Below are 14,394 nucleotides of genomic sequence, written 5' to 3' on the forward strand. Positions count from 1 at the left end.
GCTAACGACAAGCAACTGTACTACTTCACTCCACCAGCTCACTCTGCTACCAGCTACGTCAACACAATTGAATCCTTCAAATCTTCACTGAAAACGCACCTCTTCCTTGATCATTACTCCCAAAACAATCAATGCTAGTCTTTTTACATTCTCTACCCACCTTCTCTGGTTATTGTTACTTTCGACTCGTCTTTCTCGGCAGAATCACAGATATTCTCAGTTCTTGCTACTTGGTCCCGCTTTGGATTTTCTATATTTGTCTTCTATTTGTCGTCAGTTGTTTATTCTTCCGTCCCTCTTGTGCTGTCCATGTTGTCCATGCCTCACTCCTGTTTTGAGTGCTAACAGCATGTTCCTTACCAGTATGAGTTGGTACTATATAAATCTTTCATTTTTGTATTATTGTTGTTGTTGTTGTTGTTGTTGTTGTTGTTGTTATTTCCTTGAAGTGCACTTACTCGTGTTAAGAAGAAGAATGCCATCAGCTTAGGTACGGCCAGCAGTTCGACCACCGATAGAGATATTCGAGAAAAAATAATTGCAAACTATCATCTTTTATTCAAGTATAATGTGCTTGTTTAACTTCCATTTTCTAGGTCATGAACATTTGTTCGACCAATCCAACATTTTAGAAGGAGTGTATGCATTAGGCTCGCATACCTTACTACACGTTTTTGAAAATAAGAGTATATGAAGCAAACAACAACAGCTCTCATTACTGATTAAATGTTAAGAGCATTAAAGCTGTAGCCATGCAATATTCATGGGAATGTCAATGACTGCAAAAAAATGTATTTAAATCATGAGAACCTGCTCGATGCATTCAAGAGATTCACGTGCACTGAACTGCTCTGTAACATGGTGTTTGGTGCGCTTGACCATGAAGTAAAAGGCTAGTGAGTGAGGGCGTGCCCGCTCTTGTAAATAAAATATATTACCTCAATGTCGTGTTTATTATCTCCAAAGTTTATCGCAGGAACATCTTTGCTATGCGATTAATAGTTTTATATCACATGGAGTGCATAGCGCACTACATTATTATTCTTGCAAGTGGAAAGATTTGGGTCAGTGAGGCAATAACATCAAAATAAAAGTCACTAGTTTGTACGTCCGTATAAACTACCCTTAATCTAAAGGCCATGGTACACAGAACTTATATATAGCTTCATTCAATTTTTAGCATTAAAATACTTTACTCCGGAAATGAAACTTATTGTATTGCAAACACATTAACAACACTAATTTTCTGGATATGAAACATGAATATGAAATACAGATGGATACACCCTGTCTGACTCTGCTTACTCGTAAAATTATACTGCTTCCCTGTTTAGAAATTCTATGCCGAAGTATTTTCTTTATTTTTTCCAACTTTCAACTTACCATCTTTGTTGTTACCTTGCTATGCCTTTATTCATGAATGTCAAAACTGAAGAGATATTTATCAATTTTTTTATTTTTATTTTTTTGTTCAATGGCTTATATGACATCATGAGGAGTGGGACACTAGTGTGGTGGCATCAGCAAGTACTTCTCCGCACGGGCAGGAGCTATCCAATAGTTTTAGGATAGTGTCATGACATTAATAAGTACGCTTGACATTAACACTGGTATCTGTGTGCGAGTGTCTAAATGTCAACATACCTGATTCATCAAAACTTCATTAACTAAAGAATTTTGGATTACTTTTTTCTATCTCTTCTTATACCTATTTTTAATATTTCTCTTCTCTCTACGGCGACATATTTAATCTACAGTGATGTGAAGGTGTAGGCCATGTACCAGGCAGGGCTTGTTGAATACGCTGAGAACCACCGCGACATATCTATCTCTCTTATATCCCTGAGTAAATTACAACAGGTGCGGTCTTAGCTTGACACAGAATAGCACTCATCGTAGTAAGAGCCTGTCCTTCATACAGCTGCCATAAATCCACTTATAAATCACAAATAAATTCCAGTCTGGTCAATTGAGTCACCACGACCTTTACTTTCACATTGAAATATCAAGAAGCTGGGCCATCAGTCGTCCTCTCGGGTTGTTGCCAATCAGTTATTTTCTCTGTAAGTGTCGGGGTTATCTTACAGAAGAGTTCGCTGGTCAGGAACTTTTCGTGGACATGTGTCACAGTGACATCTTATGCATGTAAACTCTGCACGATGCAGATTTAGGAGGCAATAAGGTAAAATCTCAGCAACTACACATTCCTATTGCCCATTATCAAAATGTCAGTAGTTTCTGTTCATTTATTGCACTTCCAAGGATCGTGCTTTTTCTGTAACATCGCTAGAAAATGAGAAAGATCAGCTACGTAAGAAAAAAATGTGAACCTGATTGCATCAAGGTTGTTCTTTGTGTGATAGAAACATCGCTGTTCACAAACTAGTTTACTGTGTTTATTGTGCACTGCTCATATCATAGGCACTCTTAATTGCTTTTTTGTTACTCGTTAATTTTGTTTACTTTAAGTTGTCCTGTTTGTCGTGCTCAGAAAAAACAACTTCAAAATTAATTATCTCCACGCCCTGTTTTCCGAGCAAGTAAAATTATTTTCTTACATTTTTCATTCTTGCCTTTTACTGACTCCCATCCAAGTCGGTATTTGATATGAACGACCGATTCTTAATTTTTCTTAGCCTCGCCACCTTACCCCTTACCCCCTACTACAGTGCTCCTGTTACATTGGCAATATGGTTAGAAGACTTCTATGCATCCATGGTCTGGCAGTCAATTTCGATTCACTGTCTCCGATAAAGTAAAATACTTAAGTATGCACTTACAACCCAGTCGATTCTATTGCAATGTTTGAGACACGGACCATTCCTAACTCAATATGCAATTTCAGCTTTAATAATTGCTTTTCTAAGGTATGCACGCGTTAAGATGTTGAGATTTTGCTAATGAGAAATATTTTCTGTAGTTTCTCAAAACAGCTGCAATTGAAAGGAACTTCAAGAGGCGACCTCCATCTCTATTCCTGCGCGTGAACCGAACAACATGGCGCTTACCCTGCTTTCCGTCTTTACTCTCGTGATTCTGTTTTCTCTGAGTAAGTAATTCTTTTTTTTTTTAAATCATCGTTTTGATTAATAGTGAGCAAAATAGTGGGGTTACAAAGGTAAATCTATATATTAGAACAGCATACAATTTCTTTAAATATAGCTCTATGCATTATGCTCATGAATGGAAGGAGAGAACATTATTTGGAAAGGTTCATCTCCCACACTACTTTGAAAACGATTCTTCAAGAATAGGAAAATATTAAAGAATTAATTTTCAAAACAGAACAACCTCAATGCTACATCTGTAAAACAACATTGCAAAATCTCTAAGGTCCTACTTTATACCATAGTAAACGAAAAATTAATGTGGCTTGCGTCGGTCTTAATTAACTACGGAGAAAAGTAACTTGTGTTTTGGATATTTTTTCAGTTTCACCAGCCACGTCTTATGATTATGGACCTTCATGTGAGTCATGTCACGGGACACGCCAGTCCCTGTGGCTTTCCTTTTGGGCTTGCACATTCCTATTCATCTTAAGGAATCCAAATGAATCCGCAAAACAAATAAATAGAAATGTGTATATACAAATATACGAACTATATATATTTACGCAAACCATCTGTTCAAGCACAAATCACCATAAGCAATTATATTTCCTTTTGCTAGATCCTTCAGAGGGAGAAAGAAAAACTAACACTAAAAAGAGCTTGTTTCTGACTCACTCACCATACCATAAATTTCAGTTGTAGCTTAGCACATGTATTCAGTTAGTTAATAAAATGTTTACTCATCACAGCCGTTCACATTCACCTCCCATTCCCTTCCTCTCTAACTTTTTGGTGTCTAAAACTACTCGTTTCAATTACAGAATTTCCTTTTAAAAGTTAACATGATCTCACCTTCTCCTATCACCCACAAAAATCCCGAATTCCAGTTAGATCACCTCAAATTTATTAGCAACCTATATTTTGTGAGTGCCTGTGTAAACACAGGCACGAAATCCAGCTTTTGATTTCTGTTTTACTTCACGTGGCTGTTCTTCTTATAGAAATGAAATACAACTTAGTTATCCAAATATCGTTTGATTTGTATTCATTTTCTCAAAAATGTTTTTCAGAGGTTATTTCTTCTCAAATATTACAGTCTTTTTGTCTAGTGTGCTCTCTCAACGGAACGATTCTCTCTGCTAGACCCGGGATAACCGACTACCTGACGTCTCCTAACTTCCCGATGCTCTATTACAGGTAAGTGAATTAATTGTCTTAGTTCTGTTTTGAATGTCACCTGATGATACTACCTCGAGCTCTCGCCAAAATTCTTACTCTTTTTTCTCATATGGTCCGCATGAAACGCCAGTCGACTGCTGTGTATTGTCGTTTCTTCTAGGCTATGGTGCTAGTGATCAGTGTCTCAGTGTTGTATCTAGGAAGCAGACCTGAAACTGTATCTTGAGCAGCAACTGCTTGATAGTGAAAGCCATGGTATCATGCCAGACTATTTTCAACCTTACCATCTTTGCTATTTTTATTCTAGTTGTTTCAGTTGCGATTATTCTACTTTATAGTTCTCTTGAACTATGAAAAGGCTTCCAATATCGGTTTCTGTTGCAATGATACACGTATCACGAAAAGGTTTTCTTCGTTTACAGAAACGAAGATTGCCAGCTGCTGATAAGCGCGCCGAGTGGTTACATTGTTCAAATGGAAATTTGGACTTTGACTCTCGACCGATGTTGTGACTACCTCGAGCTCTTTGATGGTAGGACTTTTATATTTAGATAAACACCTTTTCAATTAAATAAAGGTTTATATTCGTACTGTAGACTGAAAAATACTCATGAAAGTTCTCTGACGACTTCTAAGTGTGCGCTTAGAACAGCTACTCTATATTATTGCTGTTATTTAAATGTCTGGCTAGCCAATTTCTGAGCAGATGCGCTTATGTTTCTTTCTTGCTCAAAAATGTCAATGTGAAAGTACTCTGCATGGCCTTCATATGTTTGACATGTGTCAAAGGTATTTCGATGTCAAACCGCACACTGGCCAAGATCTACACCAAGCCCTGGCCAGATACCTTCTACACCTTTGGACAGCACATGTACATCAGGTTTTTCAGCGACGATAAGTCTACTAACAATGGTTTCAGGCTAAGATACGAGGCTCTGACCTCATCCAGTGAGTACCTTTCCTTTAACCCAGTCATTCGTTAGTGTGTCAGCAAGTAGTAGTAGTCTTCTTCACCACAAGGTACCGTAAAAGGTAGTTTCCCACGTGTTGTTTACTCAAACAAATGAGCCTGATATTCGTGACAAAGGCACCCTATCGGCGATTAGAGACTGATGCCCAACCTTTTCACCCCCGAGTGCTGGACTGGACATGATATAAAATCTCTCGGACCAAAACAATGCGGTTTTGTCAGAATTGTGACATTAAAAATGAAGGGATGTTGTGTCTGGGCAAAATGAGCTGGCCGGATGAAACACATTCGCGGACTGGAAGTGGGCTGCGGGCCGTAGGTTGGGAACGGATTAAAAGGTATGATCTGTGCTCGGACTTGGAGAGAAAATGGGCGTTACCAAGTGGACAACCGCACACACAAAACTATGGCTACACAATGTACAAAAAGAACAAGAAAATCCAGTGACAAGCTTTTAGGGTTTGTACAGAGAATCTTACACTATCCAATACTCTTCATTCTCACAAAGAATCTTGGACGGAAACTTTGTGAATCCCCAGGGGGTTTGGTCCATATGCAGATCGAATGCATCCTACCGCCAAGCCGTTATAAATCAACCATAAGCAAGGTCAAAACAAAGTAACATTCAGGCATAGACATGCCTGAAGTGGAATCTGAAGCAAAACATCTTCACTTCAGCCGATGCCCAAATTCACCTTTTATTTGGAAATGTGCGATCGAAACATTGCTAAAATCTTCAAAACTGAATTGAAGTAATATATGGTGGCTGTATTGTAGACATCCTTGCTGAAAGCGTCAAGAAATACTACTTTCAGCAGTAGAGAAGGCTTAGGAAAAAAAACAACTCTATGTTATTACTGATGTTCTTGCTCTTTGTGACTAAAGAAGAGACTTAAAGAAAGAGAGAGAGAGAGCAACCTCAAGGAAGCTACCAAGTTTAGAAAGCCATACAGGGACTTCAGTCACAGAATGAAGGCAACAGTAACCAGTGTAACCATTTTCAAAACTACAAAACCATAACCTAATCAACCATTTAAGTTTCAAAATCACGACTGGCAAAAACTGTTGACAGAAGCTAGTTGGTTTAAGTGGGAGTAAATGACAAATGACGAGATGTGTCGTTAGTCGCATCTTTAAATCTACAATACCAGAGGGAGCTCTACAATAAGTGTTTCTACCTTAGAAATTATTTTACAGAGTGTAAAACAAAGCGCTTATGGCTTGTGATGTGAAATATCACTTCACTCAATTCATCACAGCGATATCCAACATCTCAAGGCGCGCATAATTACTATACAGTCAAGTGGGATGCTTATAAAGACAACAATGGGTTTCCTCTGTCGCTTGTGTTGGACCGGTCAAAAGACGGATGATGATGATGATGATGATGATGATGATGATGATTGAAGATTTGATGATTGATTGGATAATTGATTGATTGATTGATTGATGATGATGATGACGACGACGACGACGACGACAATTTTCTGTGCAGTTTGTCCTAGAGCAGCAGACCCTATTTATCTCAGGGCTGTGGCCGGGCAACTTGGTTACTTGACGTCACCAAACTACCCGTCCAACTATGAGAAGTGAGTAAGATTATTTGGTTTAAAAAGGGGCATTTTAACACAAAATATTCTTTATATTATAACACGTGTGCTTCTACTATCCTTCAGATGGTAGCTAATGGTTAGGCATTAATCGTTTAATATTTACCCCACAATCATCTGTACCGCACAATACACACAGCAAATTACACACAGTATATTATGTGGATCTTAGCTGTACACTAGTAATTAATATAAAACCTTGTCTAGACTAGAGTCACTTGATCTTCCACACACACACACATCTTGACAGAGGATAGATATTGCAGCATTACTCACGGTTAACACATATGCTTACCGCTTTCACCCCTCTTACAAATATATTTTGACCTCAGTTAGATATTTTAAGCTCAACTTTTAGCAATAGATCATCCCTATGGTCTCCCCACCTCCCTAATTTCTTTCATAACTTAATGCAAGTCTACATTTACATCCCACAATAGGCGCAATGGATGTGACTATCAGATATGAATTTCTGTTGTTGTTGTTGTTGTCGTTGTTGTTGTTGTTGTTGTTGTTGTTGTTTTAACTGTTCCAAATTCCAGATTTTTTCATTAATATTACCTTCTTTGGTATATGATTTTCTGGTTTTGCGCTTTAATTAATTTTATGGTCTACAGCAACACCAACTGTATGCGAAGGATAACTGCTACCATGCAGTATGTCGTCAAGGTGACCATCTTGAACATGAACATGGACCCATGCCGTGATGTCATCCAGATTTTTGACGGTAGGTGTATCAGATTCACAGTTAGACTGAAATATTATCTAATGGTGATTGTGTGTGTCATGTGTATCAGCTGCTTATTGTCAGTACTCTAACTACCAATTAAATTGATCAAACTATTGTCGCTGTAATTGATTCCAACAGACGATCTATTATAGTAACGTTTAGTTTTTACATTCACTTCTACCAGATTCTTTACATTAAGTTCTGCCAAAAATGCCCATAGCTCACAATTTTATTTACTTGACTAATCTTTTGTATTAAAATGGCTTTCACAGGTATGTCAGCTTCATCCCCTTTACTTGCCAAGTTGTATTCCATGCCGTCACAGGTGTTCTACAGCTCTGACAGTTATATGTACATCAGATTTTTCAGTGGCTGGTCTAGCTCAGGTTCAGGCTTCAGACTGACATACGAGTCGGTGCACAGACAATCTGTTCCCCCCACTGGTTAGTATGTTTCTTATCCTTTAGTTAAGTCTAAACATGTGGGACCGTGGTTATAAAGCAAGAGAAAGAACTGGGAAACGTAAAGAAAAGTGTTTTATTGCCAGACTCATACAGCAATTTCCAGACCCCAAGTGCAATACTTAATGTTAATTTACCCCCCGGGCACACTTGCTACCGCTTTATAACTATGACACCGGGGATAAAACATCATCTGGACGCTTGTCCTCTAGTTCCCTGTGTGTCTAAAGGGCAAAGACATAACCTCATTTTATAACTACAGAAACTGGCTACTACTTTAGTTCACTGGGCACATATACCTATATATATATATGTAATGAGTTGTAGGTCTTATATTGTTTCGTGTAGAAGTGGTGTCTTTTTAACGGAAAATAGGAAGAAGCAGTTGAAAATATCTACGTGAAGCTGCATAAAGTGTACTTTTTACAGACTTCTTCCTTTTTGACCACTTTCTAGCATCCGTTGCTTTTGCTCTTCCTGTGACTTCGGTTGAAGCTCAAACTTCTCAATTGTTCATCTAAAACTCCACTTTCCTCCACGTTCATCTGCGGTGGCTCGCCAAACTTTTATGTGTTTGTAGAACGTATTACAATGGTAAAAGAAGAAAAGCAGAAAGCATGTTATAGACGTATGGACTATATGGATGTGTGGGACTTTACAGATGGAAGGGGACGTATTTATGTTGATCGACGAAAGGATAAAAAGCTTGATGGTTGAATGGAGTTACCTGGTTTGCGTAATATAAGTACTGGTAATACTCAACTGTATTTAAATATCGCAAGGATATATACATGGACTGCTGTATTGGGACACAGCTTAGCAGCTACATATGCTTACTTATATTCATCTGTTTTATTCTCTAGTAGTAGTAGTGAAATGTATGGTGACAAATAAAGACATCGATGGAGAGCTGTCTTACAGCTACCGGGACCTAACTTCAACTTCGAAATTAAGCGTGTATTCATATTAACATTAACAGATAAATAAAAGCATATTTGTACTTGCCAGGCTATGCACCCATCCACCAGTCCTTTATTCATCTGCGTTATGTGATACCAATAACAAAACCATCGCAACTATTTTTGTTAGTTGTTTAATATTAAAGCATTTACCAGTATTTTTGTTCTAGAAGACACAGATTTACTGTTTGATTCTTAGGGAGCTATATTCATTAAGTGCAGCACCTTTGGTGCGCTAATTTGGACTGTCGCTTCCATTACATATTCGAGGTTTCTTATTCTCCAGTTCCGATTCCGATATTCACATCAACAACAGAACCTACGCAGGGTAAGTGATAAGACATAGTTCTTAGTGTGGAATTTCTTAACTTATAGAAAGTATGAATGTATTGCCCATTATACGAAATTACTTTGCCGTGTTCTCTCACATACATACGTGTACTTATGTCCATAAATGTATAAGTAATAATGTCAATAAATATACCTTAAGTAGTACACATTCTTCATGTGCTGTTCATGTCTCGTTCTTTTCTCAATCCCTGAGGCCGTGCTCCTTCATGAGCGTGATCATACGCTATATAAATCACAAGTTATTATTATTATTAGTAGTAGTAGTAGCAGAAGTAGTAGTGGTAGTCCTGGAATTCCACCTTGACATAACTTTCTATGCTTTCAGCAGGATCACCATTTAAACCTCATTTTTTTATTTGCTAGGTCTAGCAGTCACAACCACAACTGCCAAAACATCAGGTTAGTAGCGTGACATCACTCCAAGCTTGATATTTAGTACACTGATGCCCAATATGCTAATTCTATTATGTAGCCATCCTGTTTGTCGCATAAAATTTATATTTGATGTATTCATGCGTATTAACGCATTCTGAATGTCTCGATGTGCACATGGAGCTACAAATAGTTTGTTTCTTTTTTTTTTACTTCGATTGATCTTTAGTTTTGGAGTGACTGTTGGACTACGTCTACTTGTGATATGAAATGAATATTATAAAACAATTTAGTTAGATGGGGAGAAATGTGTTGTATATTTTATAAACGCATTATGTGTCTCTGTCTCTGTTTCCCAGATTCGACGACTTCTGGCACACCTCTTACCACATCAGGTGAGCCACCTAGTAGCACTTCTTTAACCTTCAACAAAAAGTCTTTTATTAAGTTGAATTTTAAAAGCAAAAATCTAAACTTCTCAAAGTCGCAAAATGTGCTTCTTTGTATTGTGTTTAGATGTTGGTATGCTAGTATAAATACTGCCCACCTATTTTCAAGTATGTTAGGTAGATGATAAGCTATTTCATTCACAGGTTCTTTCACTAGGAAGGTCATTGATGTTATCGTGTTGCATTACAGGCTTAACCCACTTAAATATTATGGTGTACGGCATTTTTCGAAACCTTCGTTGGTTCTTATAAAGGTGTTTGTGACAGATTTTACGTTTCTGTGCAGTGTGCTCTGTCAGCCCTTCAATTCTAGCTGCTGAAGCCTGGATCGTGCGGTATATTACAACACCAAACTACCCGTTAAACTATGACAAGTGAGTTGACATGAAAGAGAATTTTTGATAATTACATCATCGTCGTCGTCGTCGTCATCATCATCATCATCATGCCTGAATCTTCATAGGTATCATCACCTGTCCCTTAACCCTGATTTGCCGCAGTGGAACTTGACATTTGCCCATCCATGATGTAGGAAGTTTGGCCTAGGCAACACCAACGCAAGAGGCCTACGGCTACTAGAATTCGCTCAGAGTCACCGTCTCACCATTGCCAATACCCTCCACCCGCACAAGAAGTCAAGAACTGTAACGTGGCATTCGCCGGGAGGTCTGGTCCATAACCAGATTGACTTCATCTTGCTGCCTCAGCGTTTCAAATCAAGCATCAACAAAGCACAAACGAGGTCCTTTCCTGGCGCTGACATAGGCAGCGACCACAACCTCGTCCTCACTAGCCTCAAGTTGAAACTGAAGTTGAGACGTGACAACAATAAGAGCCTCGCATCCGATTCAACCTTGAGAAGCTCAAAGATCCGGACACAGAGAGGATCTTCCAGGCCCAGGTGGGGGGCAAATTTGCAGCCCTGGCTACTATAGACTGCGACATAGACGCCCTTGCTGGAAGTATCAAAGAGGTGCTACCTCTACTGCAGACGAAGTGCTGGGGAAGCAGAGAAGCGCAAACAACCCTGGGTGACAGACGACATCCTTGATCTTTGCGACGTAAGGAGAGCCTTGAGAAAGAGAGAGGTCGAGACCCGACGTCAGCAGACAAGTACAGACTTGTCAACCAGAAGATCAGAACAAGGATGAAGGAGCAAAAGAAGATTGGATCGAAGACCAGTGTTGCAGCGTGAAATAGCATGGCAAGCGGAGACAGCAAGAAGCATATGAAACATTGAAGGCCTCACCAAGACTCAGCAGCGACCAGCCACTGTCATCGAAGACAGCACCGGACAGCTCCTTACGGAGAAAGCTGCTGTATCTGAGCGTTGGAGCTGAATACTGCCAAGACTTGTACACTACAAGATCGAACCAGACACCAAGCATTCTCCAGCAATCACCAGACTGAGACGAGAGACTGAAGACCTGCCAGTCCTCACTGAATGAGGTGAGAGAAGCTATGCGCAGTCTGAAGGGAGGAAAGTCCACCTGCTTCACTCGTGTTGACAACGTACCTGCTGAGCTGCTGAAGCATGGAGAACGCAACAACGCAAGCCATTTCACCACACTTTTTTTTGTTTTTCTGTCAAAGATATGGAGAGAAGAAATGGCAGAAGAATGGGCTCAGTCTATCATCATCCACTCCCTAAAGAAGGAACCTGAAGCAGGCCAAGAACTACAGACCATCAGTCTGATAAGTCACCCAAGCAAAGTCATGCTCAGAATCATCCTCAACCGCTTAAAAACTATTGCAGAGGAACTGCTGGCAGAAGAACAGGCTGGCTGCAGGGCTGAGAAGCACGGTAAACAGATCTTTAACTGCCGTTTATGATATGAAAAAACACCTGAGCATCATCGTGAACTATAACCATAACTTCATCGATTTCAAAAAAGCTTTTGATCGTGTCTGGCGACGATGGACTCTGGCAGGTCATGAGATTCATTCAACATAGAGGAGGGGACTGATCCAGATGGTAGCAGCACTCTACAAGAACGCCTCCAGCCGGGTGCTACTCAACAACCAGCTAGGCGATCTTCGCGATGACGATCGGGTCCGTCAAGGGTGCCTACTCTCTCCACACTTTTAACATCTTCCTTGAAAAATCATGGCAAGAAACCTCCACAACCACCTTACCTCAATCTCCATTGGTGGCAGACCCTGTGCAACCTACGCTTTGCGGATGACATTGACTCATGCAGGCAGTAACAACGAACTTCAGGATTTGACGACAGACTCTCCAGGCGAGCGGGGCCTATGCAATGGAAATAAGCTCAGAAAAAAGCAAGTAAATGATTATTTCCACCACCGACAACAGCAGCACATCGTCATGAACGGCCAGAAACTGGAGGAGGTCAACAGCTTCAAGTACTGGTGCCCCCTGACTAGAGATGGTTGCTGTACAGCAGAGATCCGTATCAGATTGGTATGCAAATCCGCAATTCCAGGTGGATAGGATCTGGCGAAGCAACTCAATCAGCTTCAGTACAAGCACAGGCTGTACAAGTCTCGTAGTGTCAATCCGTTCTCTACGGCTGCGAGACTTGGACGCTGCTTGCCCAACGGAAAGAAGCTCCAGCTTTGAAACAATGCCTGAGAAAGCTGCTCGCATCTCGTACCGCGAACACAAGAACCAACGCATAACGTACGGAGCACCGTGACCTCCCTCGTGGGCCACATGACGCCCCTTCTGCAACAGTGAAGCGGCGCAAGCTCGCCTGGTTGGTCACGTCACCCGCCACAAAACCCTGTCCAAGACGATCCTACAAGGAACCCTCGAAGGGAGCCGTCGTCGTGTCGTCCCGAGGAAACTGGTCACCAACATCAAAGAATGGACCGAACGCGAGATGCCAGACTGCTCTCATCTGCTCAAGACAGGACCGGGTGGAAAATTCTGTCTGTTGCTGCTGCCAGACGGTCCCCCCTACGCCCGGACCGGGCATGGGATTGACCTGACCTGACCTGATGTAGGAAGAGGTCTATAACCATGGAGAGCGTTGGCTTGGCTTCACAATACAAGATGTTCCTTTAGTCCAAAAAGCCTTTCATTTTGGTGAGAAAAACTGTTGCCATGCAGATATATATATATGCAGATTTTCTCTCTTCTTTGGAGACAACTGACTTCAAGTATTTCATCCTGTTTCAGCTTTGGCTACCAGTCACGGAACACGACTGTGTTGGTTATGAGCGAAAAAAAGCTGTATTACATAACCATTAGGGATGACCCTCATTTTCACAAATTTCACTTTTGTATACCTGTATCTCTGAATAGCTCTATACCTGCTTTTATTCTTGTGGAAAGTGCTTAACAGCAGTTCTCATTAAAAATTTGGCTCTGATAGCCTGCTAGTTTGGAGGTGCAACAACCTAGGAACACAAGAGGAAACTGGGTAGATTTCACCTGACAGGGTTCTCCACATTGACCTGCCGTGGATCTCTCTCGGTCTATGACATTTGTCAGCAGTCATCGTCGACATAGGTCGTTTTGTTCAAATGTCAACACTTTGTAAGATGTTTGTCACGCCTTGATGGAGGTTTATTAGTGACCCCCAGGTGGATGTTTGGTCTGTTTATAGTGGAGGAGTGGTATTCAAGGAAGGAAGTTCTGAAACATTTGCTCAGCCACTTTGTCTCTAATGCTTTAATATCCATCTTTGTGTAAGAAAACAGTGCCCCTTTGTTGCTCTTCTGGAAAGGAATAGAAACTTTAAGAAATATGTATTTAGCAGTAGCAGTAAAGGTGTTGCGGTGCCAGATTTTCATGCAATCGCTGCTCTCGATGTTGCAACATTCATTCTGTGGTAATTCTTAAATGTCATATCAACCTTTGTCAAATTTTTAAATACCCTCTAAAGTCAGTCAAGATTACTTTGCTTTGAAACTGAATTTTTGTCGTGTACAGTAACGCCAGATGTCAGCGGCGAATAAGTGCTCCAAGTGGTTATTTCATCAAGCTGACTGCCTTGCACTTCGATTTGGAGTCCCTTGACTACCTCGAAGTTTTTGACGGTAGGATTCTTAAATTATCGCATGATTGTCTTGTTAACTGGTTGTCAACGGTGTTATATTTCTTACTGTTGTTGATGATCTCTGACTATATATCACCTGTGGTTTTGTATTATTTTACCTCCTGTACTATCTTTCATGATAGTGGGGATGCATCCCATCCCCTTCACATCTTCAGTCAGTTTGGCCCACGTCATCTTGAATGACATGTTTCTGGACCACCACAAAACTCATATTTGTCGTTCGGTTTTTGCCATC

At 40.3% G+C, this 14,394-nt stretch overlaps 1 protein-coding gene across 1 annotated transcript; it reads left to right on the forward strand.

The window, feature by feature from the left end:
• The first annotated feature begins 2,926 nt into the window (after positions 1-2,926).
• LOC112568511 (cubilin-like) lies at positions 2,927-14,342 on the forward strand. Its single transcript, XM_025245820.1, has 13 exons — positions 2,927-3,049; positions 3,433-3,468; positions 4,160-4,247; positions 4,652-4,761; positions 5,019-5,177; positions 6,695-6,788; positions 7,427-7,536; positions 7,812-7,982; positions 9,246-9,287; positions 9,674-9,709; positions 10,042-10,077; positions 10,418-10,505; positions 14,033-14,342. Exons 1-13 carry the CDS (start codon positions 2,998-3,000, stop codon positions 14,340-14,342), a joined length of 1,332 nt encoding a protein of 443 aa, XP_025101605.1. The 5' UTR covers positions 2,927-2,997.
• Positions 14,343-14,394: the final 52 nt, after the last annotated feature.

Source organism: Pomacea canaliculata, linkage group LG7, assembly GCF_003073045.1.
Source record: "Pomacea canaliculata isolate SZHN2017 linkage group LG7, ASM307304v1, whole genome shotgun sequence".
Lineage (NCBI taxonomy): Eukaryota > Metazoa > Mollusca > Gastropoda > Architaenioglossa > Ampullariidae > Pomacea > Pomacea canaliculata.